This window comes from Cibotium barometz, chromosome 29 (genome assembly GCF_041138505.1).
Source record: "Cibotium barometz isolate CiBa-2024 chromosome 29, ASM4113850v1, whole genome shotgun sequence".
Lineage (NCBI taxonomy): Eukaryota > Viridiplantae > Streptophyta > Polypodiopsida > Cyatheales > Cibotiaceae > Cibotium > Cibotium barometz.
In genome coordinates, this window is record NC_141074.1 from 11,769,657 (window position 1) to 11,786,017 (window position 16,361).

Consider the following 16,361-nt stretch of genomic DNA (forward strand, 5'->3'; position numbering starts at 1 on the left):
TGTCCAGATAACGCCTCCTCTAGTGTCTTCCCATCGACCGCCTTTGTGAGAGAGCGATTTATGAGATAAACTAAGGTAGCCACAGCTTCACCCCAGAAAGAGGGAGGAAGACTCGCATGATACAAGAGGGATCGAGCCATCTCCTTCACTGTTCGGTTCTTCCGCTCCACTACTCCATTTTGCTGAGGAGTATAAGGAACAGTCGTCTGCAGTTGAATGCCTTTAGAAGTAAGAAACTCATCAAAAGGTTCAAACTCACCACCATTGTCAGTTCGTAAGAATGAAACTTTGCTTTGAGATTGGTTCTCAACCATTGGAAGCCAAGACCTGAAATTGGCAAATGCATCAGATTTGCGTGCCAAGAAACACACCCATACCTTCCGTGTGAAGTCATCCACCAAGAGCATATAATAACGGGCCCCACCAAGGGACTCAACCTCCATAGGGCCAGCCAAGTCTGCATGGATCAACTCAAGTCTCCGAGTAGCTCTATGTGTAGCCTCTTCTGGAAAGGACTCCCTGTGATGTTTCCCCATCATGCAAGAGGAACAAATGTGTGGGAGAGCTCTCAACTCTGGAAGTCCACTAACAAGTTGCTTGGAATGAAGCTTTTGCAGAGCGGCAATAGGCACATGACCAAAACGTGAATGCCACAAGGAAGTATCTACAATAGAAACTAAGGCATGGGAGGGAGAGAAAAGCTGATGAAGATGAGATTCCGAGGAAGAAATCTGAGAAGAGAAGTTGGTGATCTTGTCGAGGCCTTCATCATGAACACCAGTAGCCACAACCGTAAGAGTCCTCCGATCAATCACCTCAATCACCTCATCATCGAAATAAATGCCAAGTCCCTTCCGAGCAGCCATGTTCACTGAAAACAAATTCTTTGAAAACGTGGCACATGTAAAACATCATGTAAAGTAGGAAACAAAAGAAATGTTACCAACTCCATGGACAGGTAAGGAGGAGTCATCTCCAATGCGTACAGAAGAAGAAAGTGGCTTGTAATCCTCCATAATGTGAGAATGTTTGGTCATATGTGCCGAAGCGCCGCTATCACCAATTCACTCAATTTCTTCATGTGTGGCGCTCACCTCTGCATCAGAAGTGATCTCTGTGACCACAAGGAAGGAATCCTGTGAAGAAACGGGAGAATCTGTAACTACCATGTATGCCACTTTGGCATTGCCCTCCTCTCGAACCTTATCCTTGCCTTTGTCCTTGGAATCTTTGTCAGCATCTTTGGAGGTGTCCTTGGCTTTGGCGGCTTTGGAATCATTATGCTTTGCAAAACACCGAGCCTCCGTATGGCCAGGCCTGCCACAATAGGCACACTCCTCTTCTTTGGAACCTTTGGATTCCTTAGAACCCTTGCTTTTGCCCTTCTCACTTTTGTTGTTGCTGCCTCCTTTGAACTTGCCCTTACTTTGGGCAACAAAAGCATAATCTGTCTTCCCTTTGCCTCTCAATAAACATTTGTCATGTAAGTAAGTCACAACTTCCTCAAAAGAGGGTAGAGGCTCACGGAAGTAGATGTGATCTTTGAAAGAGTCAAAGGATGATGGCAGCTTACCAAGCAGTTTATGGATCGGGTTGTTGATCGAGCTCCCATCCTCCTCAAGCTGCCTCTTGATCCTTGTGAATTCCCCAATCTTATCAATGATATTATCTAAGTCACTGATGGTAATCTTCTCAAGATCCGCCTCCAACTTAGCAATCTTCACGGAAGATACTCTCACGAACCTCCTCTGAATCTCATTCCACATCTGACTGCATCACTCCGGGAGGATACGAATTGTGCCTGGATAGATGGTGTCATACAATGGATGATGATGAGACGCGCCCTTGCATCCAGAACTCCACGAAACGCGGGATCCACCAAGTGAGGAGTGGTGACAGAGGGCCACACACCTGCTCCTTCAAGAAGCAATTGCGTATAAAACGACCAAGTATGGTAGTTGGTAGCACTCAGCTTCATGGAATCACTCACTTGAGGAGGTGAATAGGATGGCACATGGGAAGGGGTTGGGATGAGGGTTTGTGGGAGGGGAGAAACAAGAGAAGTGGTGCTGGTGGGGAATATGGAAGGAAAAGAAGCAGGAATTTGGGAATAAGGTAGAGAAACAGGAAGCTGGGAAGAAGATCCCTGTGAATTTGGGGCTTGGGATCGGGGAGAAGAAAAGAGAATCCCCGAGTGAGAAGAATGACTATGACCAGAAGCCATATCTCCGATAACGCAGCAAAATCCTCCTCTTCAACAAAGCTGATCAGAAAATCAGCAAACTCCTCCACGAAAGCTGAGTGCAGCCAAGAGAAAGGAAGGAGAAGAAGGGATGGGAGGGTGGGAAACCAAAAGGAGAGGTAAGAAATGACTCCCCTGGGTTAAAACCCCGTTGTAGCACCAAAATACGGGGCTGAGATCTGAAAACGCAGATCTCAAGCTGAAAACGCAGCACCTCTGTGGAAAACGCAGGTCCACAGCAGCAAACGCAGGTCCACAGCAGCAAACGCAGCTCCATAGCAACAAACGCAGCTCCTTTGTAGATGCAGATGCGGTGGATCTTTGCCTACAGCAATAGATGTAGAAAACGCAGGTCCCTTTGCAACACTGGGCTCTGATACCATAAAAGAATGGCTGTAAAACAGAAAAAACAGCAAATAGATCTTGCAAAGAAACACGTGTGCAATAAAACTAAAGTAGAAGACTTGTTATCTGTTGAAATAGAGCACGAGGGCTGCCCGTAGGTGCATACAACCAACAGCAATGGCTGAATAATGAAGTGCTAATGATGCAAACCCAAGCCACCTATATATAGGTTGGACAAGAGTTGGTCGGCCAGCATAAAAACAGTGGGCTGGCCGACTAGGCAAAAAATACTAAAATAATGTCTTAAAAATAGACAAAAAATAGCAGAAAAATATCTAAAATAAGATGAATGCATGGCCTCATAAATCTGGCCAGATATAGCATGAAATATGCACATATATGCCCAATCTGGAGATGATAATGCCAACATATCTTGGAGCCTGTTCCTACTTCGAACCTGGGAAATTCAGCTATCACTGATGATCAATTTGTTCCAGTGGTTGTTTCATTTCCTTCTTCTTCAGAGGAGGATTCTACTTTGGTCCCGATACTTGTTGCAGATGTAGAGAAGGTACCACATTTTTCGGAGCCATCTATGGTTCCATCTCCTGAGGACTTCTCTCTCCAGATTGATCCTGGTGTTTCGTCTTCGATATCTTCTCGATCTTCTCGTGGCTTCTTCCAGAGACCTTCTCGGTATTCAAATGTACCATATCTTCGCAAGCTTTGTGCCTTTTATGAGGAGGTTGTTTTGTCACAACCCTGTGTTTTTCTCTGGACAGTATGTAGGTGTGCACAGGGACATGGTGGACAGTGTGAATGGCATCAGTTTGGAGTTAAAAAGGAAACCCATGTGTGGACAACCCCAAGTGTGAAGGGGACAAAGAGAATTTAATTTAAAAGGTTTTATAACCTTTGGTGGCCCTAAAAGCTAATTTGGGAGGCCACTCCAGTTTTGGGAGACACGCTTTTCTCTCATGCTTTTTGGGAAGGAGCTATAGACGGGCTGCGCCTCTGTGGTATGCTTTTGCCAAGGTACTGCTGGCGGGCTGCGCTACAGAGAATACAAGCGCAGCTGAATATCTTCAGGCTTACTCTTGCTTTTTGGAGAAAACAAGTGCAGGCGGGTCTGTGCAACTGAATAACCTTGGCTTTTTGGAAGGACAGCAGGTGGGCTGTGCTACAGAAGTTACAGGCGCAGCTGAATAGCTCCTTAGGCATGCTTTTGGGAGAGTAAAGGGCTGGCTGCTGTGCTGTGCTACAGAACAGAGACACAGGCCTTCTTTCTCTCTCTCTCTTTAGCTCTTGGAGAACTGATTGGCTGCTGTGCTGCAGAGTATATAGGCGCCTGCACGATCATCTTCTTCTCTCTCCTTTGCTTTTGGCAAGAAGCTGAACTGTTGTTCATACAAACAGTGGTGGACATAGAAGTGTGGACTGTAGGAGGGAGTACAAGGCTGGGCAGCAAATTCAGCTATGTGCTTGGGTTTCCGGCTGCAAGTACAGGTCACTTGAATGTGTTCCTTGGCATGGGAGTGATGCAAGCTTGCATGGCTGCATGCTCATGGAGCAGATTGTTTTCTTCCTACTGGAAAGGAACAAAGGGACCTACAGTTATGGGCATCTCTATGTTTCCAAATGTTTCATGAGGGAACAGGTACCTAGATGTATGCCGTTGTTGGCACTGTTGTTGAATGGTGCTGTGAATGGTTTTGTATGGAAACAGGACAAAGGTTTCAAAGGGAAACAGGCCTAAGGGTTTCCCGTGGAAACAGGTCATAGGTTTCTCGAGGAAACATGTTTATGGTTCTCCAGGAGATAGGTCACATGCAGGCAGAAGGTAAAGGAATGGACACATATTTGGTACAGCCTTGCTGCTGATTGGACAAGGATTCGGGAATCCATGACTGAGATGGATAGTACCCTTGGAAGGCAGAGAGGGTTGGTACAGGTGTGTCAACTGTATGGTATGCTCTGCTGTGATGCAAGTTCTCTTTTGGAGAATAGTTTGGAGTCTTTGTTGTGATGCAGGAGCACGGGATGTGTCAAGGTGTGATGTTGTTCATAGGGTGAGAGGCTATGGATGGTTGTGGCAGCCCTGATCATTGGAGAAAGCTTCTGTATGCAGGACTCATGTGAAAGGGTCTTTTGATGTGAACAATGGTTGGACTTGTTTGTGGATGCCGAGTGGACAAGAAGCCATGATGCAAGGTCTTTGCAGGCTTTAGGAGTTCTACTGTGACGGCGGCTGAGTTTCCAGCCTTATTGTAATCAAAGCTCTCTTTTAATCAATTAAAGAAATACCGCAAGAGACGCCACTGCGTTTTGGGGCCAATCGGTGTCCGTGTACTATTTGCAAGAGCACTATAGCTCCCCCTGTTTGTTTTCCTTTTCTTGGTCCTCAAAGGTGTTGAAGTGTTTTGTGTGCAAGTTTGTTTTTGCACCACCCTTTGGTTTCGTCTAAAGACCGAGGCCATTTTACATGGTTCCGTTTGCAGGGACATCATCGACTTTCTCAAGGAGGCGAGCCCGTGATTGCTTTGGTCGAGACAGTCGTCAACTTTCCTAAGGGGGCGAGCTTGAGGTTGTCTCATGAGAGTCACATTAAAAGCTTCATCAGTGGAAAGTGAAAAGGAAGTGCAGGATTGTGTGTCTTTGCCTATATGAGGTGAAGAGAAAAAGCTAAGGATGAAGCTTAGGAGAAAAGACACCAAGGACAAGAAGTAGTCAACCAGGAACAAGAAGCAGTTGAAGTGTTATGGTGCAAAAGATGGGTTGAAGGCTATGGCTTTCGACACTTTGTCACCGGTGGTATCTTCACGGAGGCTTCATGGGTTCGGAAGACAGTTTCTTTCTCTGTTTAGCAGTGGTGATCTACTATGCTTCATTGGGGACTTGTGCTTACCACTTGGGTGGAGTGCAAGCAGGTTTTGGGTGCCTGAGGATGTATCAGATGAGGCTCAGACGGAAGCGGAGGAACTTGATGAGGTTCTTATTCCTGAGCAGATACTGGCACACAAGGAAAGAAAGGTACAAGGTAAAGTTTCCTGTCGCTATCTTGTGAAGTTCAAGAATTGTTCACCGATGGATGCGATGTGGATGGAGGAGGGTGACTTGGCAGATTCACCTCAGGTATTGTAGCTTTATCTTGATGTCTTTGGGTTGGAGCTGACTCTTGCTACGGCTCATTCAGGTTCAGCAGAGCTGGGGTCTGGAGCATTGCCTGATGCTCAAGAGGGGGGTAGCACCTCCACTCCCTTGTTAGAGGCAGGCTCAATTGTCATCTAGGAGTCGCTTGGTGACATTTTTGTATTCACCCGAAGGTACTGGAGGTTGACAATACATCTGCTTGTGGGACTTCTATGATATTGTGTACTAGTCACATGAGATGGTACAGTTGGGTATGGTTCACAGTTGGCCGCACCATGAACTATAACTGCAACTATGGATAACTCTGTCTACACTTGTGGCTAACAGAGATGGTTTTTGCCTTTGGAACTAAGGTGTGACTCAGGAAGATTGGGACATTGATCTTTGTCATATGGTTCTCGCTGTTTTTGACCATAGGATTGGTCAATTGGATATTGAGATGATGCTATTTGTGGAGTTGGTCTCCTTTGGAATGGCATGGTTTGGTTGAGCTCAAAGTCTACGGCAAACTGAGCTAACACTTCGAGACTCTATGGAGGACATAAGTCTTGCGAGCAGTCCAGCTTGGATTTGTCGAAGCTAGCATTGGTGACTTCCCTCTTTGCTTCAACAATTTGGCGATGGCGTTGGACTCGCGATTGTCGAAGCAGTTGGCGATGGTGTTGCACTATATTTGAGGTTTGGCCTCCCCACTTGAACATACCTCTCCCAGGCACAGTGCCATTGGTTGTCGTCCAGCACAGTGCACAAGTTGCAACCACACCCAAGAGTCCCAGTGCCATTGCCTTTGGAACTGTCCCAAAGCGCAACAAGTTTAGATGAAGATTCGTCAGCCTCTCACCACCTCACGAGCCATCTAGTCAGATATCATTCATACCCTCCGCAGTCAATGTGGGAAGCTTCAGGAAGATTCGGACCGCATGTGGAGCATAGTCACTAGAAACGTTTCGGGGTTTTTGACGTTTCGGGGTTTTGGGGGTTTCGGGGCAAAACGTTTCGGCCTTCAGCTAAGAAACACCAAGGTTTCGGTTTTTTTCCTATATAATTTTACATTGCTAAAGTTCCAAACAATAGGAACTTTTAACATTTTGAGAAACTTTTTTTTTTTAGAAACCAAAAAAATTAGGAGTTTCTAAAACGTTTCTTGCGTTTCGGGGTTTCGGGGTTTCTCACTCCAGAAACGAGTTTTCATGTGACTATGATATGGAGACATCAAGAGGCCCTCCTCCGCACTTGGCAGTATGGTCCCTTCCTCTCGGACAGAGACAGCAACTTCACTTGGCATTACAAGCCACGAGGGTGGCTTCCCCCCCACCCCCCCCCGTCAAAATATGCAGCGGAAATGAAGACAAGAATTGAAAACTCCAAGAGCAAGTGCACAGCAAAAAAACGCAGAACTGGGAGAGAGAGAGAGAGAGAGAGAGAGAGAGAGAGAGAGAGAGAGAAGCGTATAACTCAACTCTATACACAAGAAAATCCCGAAATACAATGTACAATGTGGGGGGGGGGGGGGCAAGGGGCCGTTTTATATGGCACCAGGGCAACCAATCGGCCTGCTGTAAACAGCCGACAGCAACCACTACTGCCCACGACCAGCAATCAGTGCCAGTCGGCCAGCTCCCTCTTGTCCGCCAACAGCACACATGTCGGCCAGCACTCTCCAGTCGGCCAGCATACAAGGGAAAGCCGGAGGCAGCGGAGCAGTCGGACAACCCTCCACACCAAGGAAAAAATAGGAAAAAATATGGAAAGTGGGGAAAAATGTGAAAACACCTAAATCGGGCGGGCACACCCACAACAGAGGCCCTGGTGTAAATATCCAGACAGGAGATGACTGCTAACATCCCCTCTCAGCTCCTAGATGGGGAACCAACCCCAGTGAGCTGGAGTGCCGCCGGAGCATAGCCTGAGGTAGAGACTTCGTGAAGAGATCTGCTACATTGTCCTCCGTCGAACAATAAAGAAGCAAGATATCACCAGCCAAGATCTTCTCACGAACAAAGTGATATTGTATCTCTATGTGCTTGGTCCGGGCATGGAAGACCGGGTTCCGAGCAATAGCGATACCTCTGGTTATCGCACTGGATGACTGTGGGCTCCTTCTGTGGAAACCCAATCTCACCAAGCAACCTCCGCAGCCCACAACCTCGCAAGCAGCAGCACAAGCAGCCCGGTACTCTGCCTCTGTCGACGACAAGGCAATAGTTGGCTGCCTCTTACTGCTCCATGAAACCGCTCCTGAGCCGAGGGGAAAACTGTAGTCTGATGTGGATCTCCTCGTGTTTGGATCTCCTCCCCAACCTGAGTCACTCCAACCTTGGAGTCTGACTCCATTCATCAATCCCCCTCCTGTGTAAAAGAGTCCAAGATCCTTCGTACCCTGCAGATACCGCAAGATCCGCAATCCTACGTCCCAATGAGACTTCAATGACGTCTTCATGAATGAGCTCAACAGACTCACAGGAAAGCTCAAGTCCAATCAGGTGTTCAGCAACCAGATCAATGAACCAACCAGCTTCCGGTATAGACAGGCATCAATGGGCTCACAAGGATCATTCACTGTAAGCTTCGTGTTCGGGTCCATCGACGACTTGATAGGCTTGCACTTCTCCATCCCAAAGGCCTCAAGCAACTCATGAACATACCGCTGCTGAGAGACAAAGAACCCCCTCTAGGTCTCCCAGATCTCCAATTCCAAGAAGAAGTGGAGTAAACCTAAGTCGGTCATCTCAAACTCCTTTGACAAGGTAGCCTTCGTCACTGCAATGTGCTCCACATGACCGCCGGTGAGAATGAGGTCATCCACCTAAAGGATGATCAACATGACCATGTCGCATTCCCGAAACACATATAGGTTGGGATCTGCAACCGATCTCTAAAATCCAGCCCATAGAAAGAACGAATCAATCTTCTAATTCCAAGCCCTAGGAGCATGTTTAAGACCATACAAGGCCTTCCACAACCTGCAAACCATACCCTTTGATCCTAGAACCTCAAAGCCTGGAGGCTGCTCAACATACACCTCCTCTTGCAGGTCAACATTAAGGAACGCAGATTTAACATCCATCTGATATACGGGCCACTGCTGAGAAGAAGCAAGGGCAAGAACGGTCCAAATCATGGTCATCCTCGCTGTCGGTGCAAAGGTATCCTCATAGTCGATGCCAGGCCGCTGAGCATAACCTTTGGCCACAAGTCTGGCTTTGTGTTTGTCCACCAACCCATCTAACGTATACTTGGTCTTAAAGACCCACTTGACACCAATGACAGACCGTTTCGACGACCTCGGTACCAACTCCCATGTGTTATTCTTCTCAATGGCATCCAGTTCCACCTGCATGGCTTTCCTCCAAGTATCATGTGCAAGGGCTTCCTTGATGGAAGTGGGCTCTTTGTCCCGCATGAAATGAGACATCAAAGCATAGTTTACCTATAAAAGCTCCATTGAATGACTTTTATCACGGACTCTGTGCGATCTTTGAGGTCCATCCTGTGAGGTCCTGTTACATTCCCGTAACGCCGCTACGGGCATTATCACAGGAGGGAACGGCCTCTGGCTCACCACTCAGCCATAGAGGAAGAATGAGGATTGCCCCTCATCCCCCAGGCTATATAGTGTGTGGCCTGCCGTCCACACTAGCCTGGCCGCCCATGAATCCGCATGGGCGTCCTCTCCCACTGAACCCCGGACATAGCCATCCGGTCTGCCGTCGGTCACAGGCGTTACAGCCTACGTGACAGGTCCATTCGGAGAAAAGCTCCGTGATACCTAACTCCCGAAGGGTGTCCACCAACCACCTGGGTACTCGAACACAACGCAGAGCCTCCTACTGCTGCGGGGGCTCTTCTCCAGCTACGGGCTCAACCTCCTCAACTGGCTGGGGCTGTCCAACTGGAACGACCGAATAGGAATCATCATCAGAATCTTCTAGGTCTCCAAGAAGTGGCGGATCATCAACAGCAGTGGAAACCGAAACATGCTCATCAAAGACCACATCCCTACTGACAACAACCACGTTCCTCTCTGGATCATACAACTTGTATCCCTTGGAAAGAGAGTTATAACCCACAAAGACAAGCTTTTGGGACTTTGAGTCGAGCTTCCTCCTCTGCTTTGGAATGTGAACATATACATCGCTCCCAAACACAAGGAAATGGGAGACATCAGGTTTCCTGCCAAAATATGCCTCAAAGGGAGTCATGTTCGGTACTGAAGTCGTCGGAGACCAGTTGAGGATATGGACAGCCGTAGCCACAGCCTCTCCCCAAAGTGGACGAGAGATCACGATGCTCCAGCATCGTTCTCGCCATCTCCACCATAGTCTTGTTCTTTCATTTAACTATTCCATTCTCTCATGGCAAACCTGTATTAGCCAGCTCCCTCTTGATGCCATGTTCCGCACAAAATCTTACGAAAGCTTTGGAAGAAAATTCACCTGCTTTGTCAACCCAAAGAGTCTTCACCTGCAAGCTAGACTCTTTCTCCACCATTACATGCCACTCCTTGAACCGAGCAAAAGCTTGGTCCTTTTGTGAAAGGAAATAAACCCATGTGAATCTGGAACAATCATCAACATGCAGCATAAAGTACAAAGAACCTCCCAAGGATGCTGTCTGCATGGGTCCACACAAGTTAGTGTGTACCAACTCCAAAGGTTTCAAAGCCCGCCTGGAAGCCTGCTTCGGAAAAGTTTCCCTGTGCTGCTTACCACGAATGCAAGAACTACAGTGTCCTTGCCTACTGCCAACATCTAGCAAGCCAACCATTATCTGGTCCCGGAAAGCTCGAAGCAGCATATCCACATTCAAGCGGCCAAACCAAAAGTGCCACAAGTCACCAATCTGAGAACCTGTCAAAGTGGAGAGTGTGAAGAGTTTGTATATACCATTCTCCACGCCGCCTTCCCAAACAACCTAGCCAGTCTCACGGTCCTGTAGAGCAACAGAATGCTTCTCAAACTCCACCCAGAAGCCAGTCTTGCACACCTCATGCACTAACAACAGATGAAAACCAAGTACGGGGACATAAAGAACAAAAGAGGAATGCTTCCCCCCTCTGCCATCGGGAATGATCTCCATCCGGCCCTCACTGTGTATCGGTATAGTGGAATTGTCACCAATGAAAATGCCACCTGACTGCCGTTTCAAATCCTCAAAGAAGTCACAGAAAAGAGTCATGTGCCTGGAAGCACCACTATCAAGAATCCATTCCCGAGTATCCTTTGCGGTGAAGCCAACTGCCTCCTCGCTCAAAGAAGATGAAGCATCCGTGTCCATCATCTCCAAGTGCACAAAGGTTGGAGTCTTTGCAACTGAAGCTGAAGAATCAGCACTCTTCCCAGTCCACTTGGGACACTTCCTTCAATAGTCGCCCTTCTCACCACAATCATTACAGGTTCTCTCAGCCTTCAGTTTCTCTCGGTCTAAGTCGGGCTTCTTCTCAAAAGACTTGTCCGATGAAGCCTTCCCTTTACCCTTGTTGTCGTTATTACGGCCTTTCAACCATTGGCCGATTAAGGCCTCGGAACCTCCGCCGTGTGGAGGGTTCGTGAATCTTTCCTCCTGGTCCAAGACCATGGGCACAAGCTCCTCCCATGTGATGGTGCTGAGCCTGCCTGGTGATCAATGAAGAGTAAAAGGCTGAGTACTGAGAGGACAAATGTGACAGCAATGTTATGTCCATATCCTGAGATCCTCTAATGATATCTCTTTCCCTGCCTGGAGAACTTCCTGCTAAAGAGCTTGCAGCTTGTTGATGTGCTCCCGCATCGTTGACGACTTTGCAGGATTCATCACCCGCATCTGAACTTCCAAGAAGATTCTCTTTATGGGGGATACCCTGTTGTAGAGAGAAGCCAAATGCTGCCAAATACCTCTGGCTAGTGTCATATGCTTTATATGATTGATCACCTGTGGTATGTAATTGAGGAAGATGAAAGAACGGACTCTGGCATTGACACGATCCCATAACTGTGCTTGTGCCTCCCGTTTCTTCCAAATAGAGAGTAACTCCCCTTCCTCTAACTCCGGCCGTGGAACCCCAACAACAATGAAATCAGCCAAGTCATAAGACTCCAAAACAGATTCCATCATTACCTTCCATACGCCGTAGTTGTTCCCGTCCAACTGACGGTCCACCAGGAACGTGGGGAATATGGGGAGTGTCGGGATCTTCACGTGCTTCTTAGCCGTCTCAAGCAAATCTGCCATTGCGGGGTTTTAACTGAAAAGAGAGTGTGGGTGCAATAAAATGAAGAACTAAACCTGCAAGTGGCTGTCCAGCAACACGGCCCGCCTTTTCGCTTGCTTCTCCTCTTCCCGTACGGCCCAAAACAATCCTGAAGTCTTGTGAAAGGAGGTGGATGAGATAAGAAATAACAACAAGTGGCTGTCCAGCACTCGGTCCTGAAGTCTTGTGAAAGGAGGTGGATGAGATAAGAAATAACAACAAGTGGCTGTCCAGCACTCAGTCCGCCAAACGCTTGTAATCCTATTTCCTCAAAGCCCAAACAGTCCTCCAAACAGCACTTCAAACTACCCCCCTCTTGCTCACACAGTTCCCAAGATCTTCCAAGAGCCTAGAGCTCTGATACCATGTCAGAATATGCAGTGGAAATGAAGACAAGAATTGAAAACTCCAAGTGCAAACGCAGAACTGGGAGAGAGAGAGAGAGAGAGAAGCGTGTAACTCAACTATATACACAAGAAAATCCCGGAATACAATGTACAATGTGGGGGGGGCAAGGGGCCATTTTATATGGCCCCAGGGCAGCCTGTCGGCCTGCTGTAAACAGCAGACAGCAACCACTACTGCCCACGACCAGCAATCAGTGCCAGTCGGCCAGCAGTAGACACATGTCGGCCAGCACTCTCCAGTCGGCCAGCATACAGGGGAAAGCCGGGGGCAGCAGAGCAGTCGGACAGCCCTCCACACCAAGGAAAAAATAGGGAAAAATATGGAAAGTGGGGAAAAATGAGAAAACACCTAATCCGGCGAGCACACCCACAACAGAGGCCCTGGTGTAAATATCCAAACAGGAGATGACTGCTAACCCCCCCCCCCCCCCCCCAAAAAAAAAAAAAAAACCCACTTGTATGAGGTAGTTCCCTCGGAGAGCGGCCAGCCATGGAGGGGACTACCCTCCCAGTATTTACCCTCTTTTAGAGTCTCTGAGCATGTACTTCAGCCTGTTGGAAGGTTTTTCATATATCAATACAAGGATCTCTCTCTCTCTCTACCCTCCCAGTATTTACCCTCTTTTAGAGTCTCTGAGCATGTACTTCAGCCTGTTGGAAGGTTTTTCATATATCAATACAAGGATCTCTCTCTCTCTCTATATCAATACAAGGATCTCTCTCTCTCTCTATATATCAATACAAGGATCTCTCTCTCTCTCTATTGGGAGAGAGAGAGAGAGAGAGAGATCCTTGTATTGATATATGAAAAACCTTCCAACAGGCTGAAGTACATGCTCAGAGACTCTAAAAGAGGGTAAATACTGGGAGGGTAGTCCCCTCCTATATATATACATATGTATGTATGTATGTATAATATTCAGGCAATATTTTAGTGATTGCATCACTACAACTCCATGACCAGCCATGATGAGCTCACGACCATTTGCAGCCTGACACCTCGACAAGCCTGCTCAGCCTGTAGAAAAGGGGGCAAATCAGCTTATAAGAGCAGCCCTTCACTCCCTCATTGAAGCATCTCATCTCCCAGTTTGGACGTTGGATCCTAGGTATCAACAGGAGCATCCAGAACCAAGACAACAGCACTACCAGTTGAGAGAGGGAACTGAGAATGATCCCCTGCTCCTTTCTCGCCCATTCACACCACTTTTCATAGTGTAAACTGCTGTTAATTTCTCAAGCTCCATATTGTCTACTACCCTTGCTCCTAAGTCTACTTCAAGGTGGTGCATAACTTTCCTTCAGATACAACCCATGTGAAACTGCCCCAACTTCCTTTACATAGATATCAACCTATCTAGCCCTTGCCATAATCATGTCCACATGCATTTGGATTAATACACATGTGACAGTCAGTGCCATGAAAAAAGTCCCCCCTGTGAAGCAATGTGTATAATCGCAAAGATTCTCAATTTTCTGATGACTGGGCAGGGGTGGGGGCCAAAAGAAAGCATCCATGACTGGTTGGCCACCTGTATAGCCACTTGAGCACCTGACCAACTAGAATACATGTTCCAAAGATCGCTTCCTTTGGAACATGCTCTGTATTTGCCTGCCTCTAAATATATGTGGAGAGACATGGTACTGCGAGTACATGTGAAAGCCAAATAATTGTTGGCAATGATAAAAGGAACGGCTTATTCATCTCCTCAAATACCGAATGTGTATATGCTTCGGCCAAAAAAATAAATATCACAGGGCTTCGGTGTCCAGGCAAGGTACCTTGGTATGCCCTTTCAAGACAATCTCGTTGCTCATGGGAACCTGGTAAGTATCCTCCTCCTCCTCATCATCATCATCATCATCTTCATTGGTGTCACCGTCTTCATCATCTGTGCTGCTGAGGTTTTCCCCTGGTGGAGGACAGGGCGGGCCAATCTCCTCACCGTGACTCTCACTGAGACTAGGTTTGGGAGGTAAGGGAGGCCCTACCATTATGTCATCTTCGTCTTGTGCAGGCTGTTCTAAACACCGCTCAACATTTGCTAGGGATTCTGAGGATTTTAGTGGTTCTGGTGTGGCCATGGGGAGGGGTCCATGTATGGGTCTGAACGATTTCTCTGCTTCATGGTGGTGGGTACTTGATGGCGCAGGCTTCTTCGGTATGCTTCTTGCGGCAAGAAACCTTTCTTTCAAGGAGCCCAGGGAATCCTGCTTCTTCCCATCATTGAGTGCAGAGCTATGGCGTTTTGTAGTGGAGTGGACGGCCTCCAAGGAAACTTGCTTGCGCTCTTGCCTGCCAAAGGAGAGAGGGAACTGGGCTCGCAATCCCTCGCACACTTGGGCTTCATCCTCGATCACAGGCACAGGTGGCTGATTTCCCTATATGCAAAACAGAGAAAAGCAAATCACAATGGCGCCCGCCCACCTAGGGTTTGCAGGAGCTGGCATCAAATTGTTGTGAGAAACGTTACCTGGTCGAGCTCTTCGTCGTCCTCGTCTGAATCCATGTCCTCTCTGTTGTCTTGCTTTCCCACTCCACTGATTGCCTTCGACAAAGTGACTGTCTTAGTTAAAACTATAATGGGTCATATTGCTTGGAGAGAGCGGGTTGCCTTTGTTGAAGTAGACTCCTTAATGTGTCCTAAAATCACTGGCAGAAAATGAGAAAAGAGAATAATTAAATAGAAATTCTTGCATAGTCGAGAGTCTTGATGGTGAGGAGGTTAGGGTAGGGTTTGCTATAAAGAAGGGTGTGGAAGGCTAGGGCCATGCCTTGCATGTCCTCTTACCATTGGAGGGTTGGAGTTATGGCTCGCATGTCCTCTTACCATGGGAGGTAAGGGTAGGGTTTGCTATAAAGAAGGGTGTGGAGGGTTACCATTGGATCTCAGGGGTTTGCTCTCTTTCATATAAGGTGCTCACACGAAGTCCTCAAAAGTCAAAGGTAACTCATTTCTTTATCCATTGTGCTTACTATCCTCTTGTCTGCTTTTAGTACGGTAAGGTGCGATGCTATTGCTTGTCTTTTATGTTGAATTGCCTTTATTTATGCAAAAAGAAGCTAACAGCAAGGTGGTTTATTCCTTTGTATGTTCTTGTGATTGGTTTACCTTTTTATGGGTTCTTTGTTATTGATGGCAATGGCATGCTCTCATTGCTTGTGTATACTTACTTCCTCACTTTTTAAAGATGGTTTGATGTGAATGTTTCTTGCATTAACACATTTGTTTGTTGCTTCTTGTATACTTACTTCCTCGCTTTTTAAAGATGGTTTGATGTGAATGTTTCTTGCATTAACACATTTGTTTGTTGCCACTTAATATATGTTGAGATTGCAAAGAGTGGTAAGGTTGTTTATGCAGGATGTCAGTTGATATTGCTAACACCTTATAGTATTGACTACTAGGAAAATATTTTTGCAACTTGAAAACCTGTGATGACATAGGCGCCACAATCAAGGGATATTAAATACATGCTCAGATGATAGAAAAAGGATAAAACAGAACTTCTTTTTTGCATGACAATAGTATATAAGTAATGATTACCAATAAGCATAGGACCGAGAGACAATAGCTGTGATGATATGTTTAGGTTGCTAGAAACATGCCGCTATAGAGTCATGTTTTTGCTGCATTGACACATATACAAAATGTATGGTGAGTAGACACTTAATTGCTTTGAACATACAGAACATGAAGGCATCTCCAAATCTGTTACCCTTGCTTGTGGGGATATACTAAACATGGGTATGGTAAGGAAGTGCTCAAGTGTTCCGAATAGATGCAACTCAAGGGCATCTTTTTCAAGCTTGTTTGCAACTTCACATCTTTGACAGTTGTATAGGAGCCACAAGCAAGGGCCGAGTAATACATGCAAAGATGGAAAAAATAGGTGGTTGGAAATACACCTTGGTCAATATATATGCCAAATGTGTGCCTCTTGCAAAGCACAAGTGTTTGGCAAGCTTCTAGTGAACAATTGTAAA

General features: G+C 46.8%; 2 protein-coding genes across 2 annotated transcripts in view; one reads left to right on the forward strand and one right to left on the reverse strand.

The window, feature by feature from the left end:
* LOC147621844 (Transducin/WD40 repeat-like superfamily protein) overlaps nucleotides 1-15,108 on the reverse strand; it is a 61,882-nt gene extending 46,774 nt beyond the window's left edge. Inside the window, exons 1-2 of the mRNA XM_086822864.1 lie at nucleotides 14,848-15,108; nucleotides 14,156-14,755 (exon numbers count right to left, since the gene is read on the reverse strand). Coding sequence (XP_086678990.1) covers nucleotides 14,156-14,755; nucleotides 14,848-14,883 — 636 coding nt within the window. The 5' untranslated portion in view covers nucleotides 14,884-15,108. The remainder of the gene's footprint in view (nucleotides 1-14,155; nucleotides 14,756-14,847) is intronic.
* The window catches only part of LOC147621843 (phosphopantetheine adenylyltransferase 1-like), a 164,101-nt gene that overhangs the window by 104,067 nt on the left and 43,673 nt on the right, over nucleotides 1-16,361 (forward strand). The gene's annotated exons all lie outside the window — the stretch shown is intronic.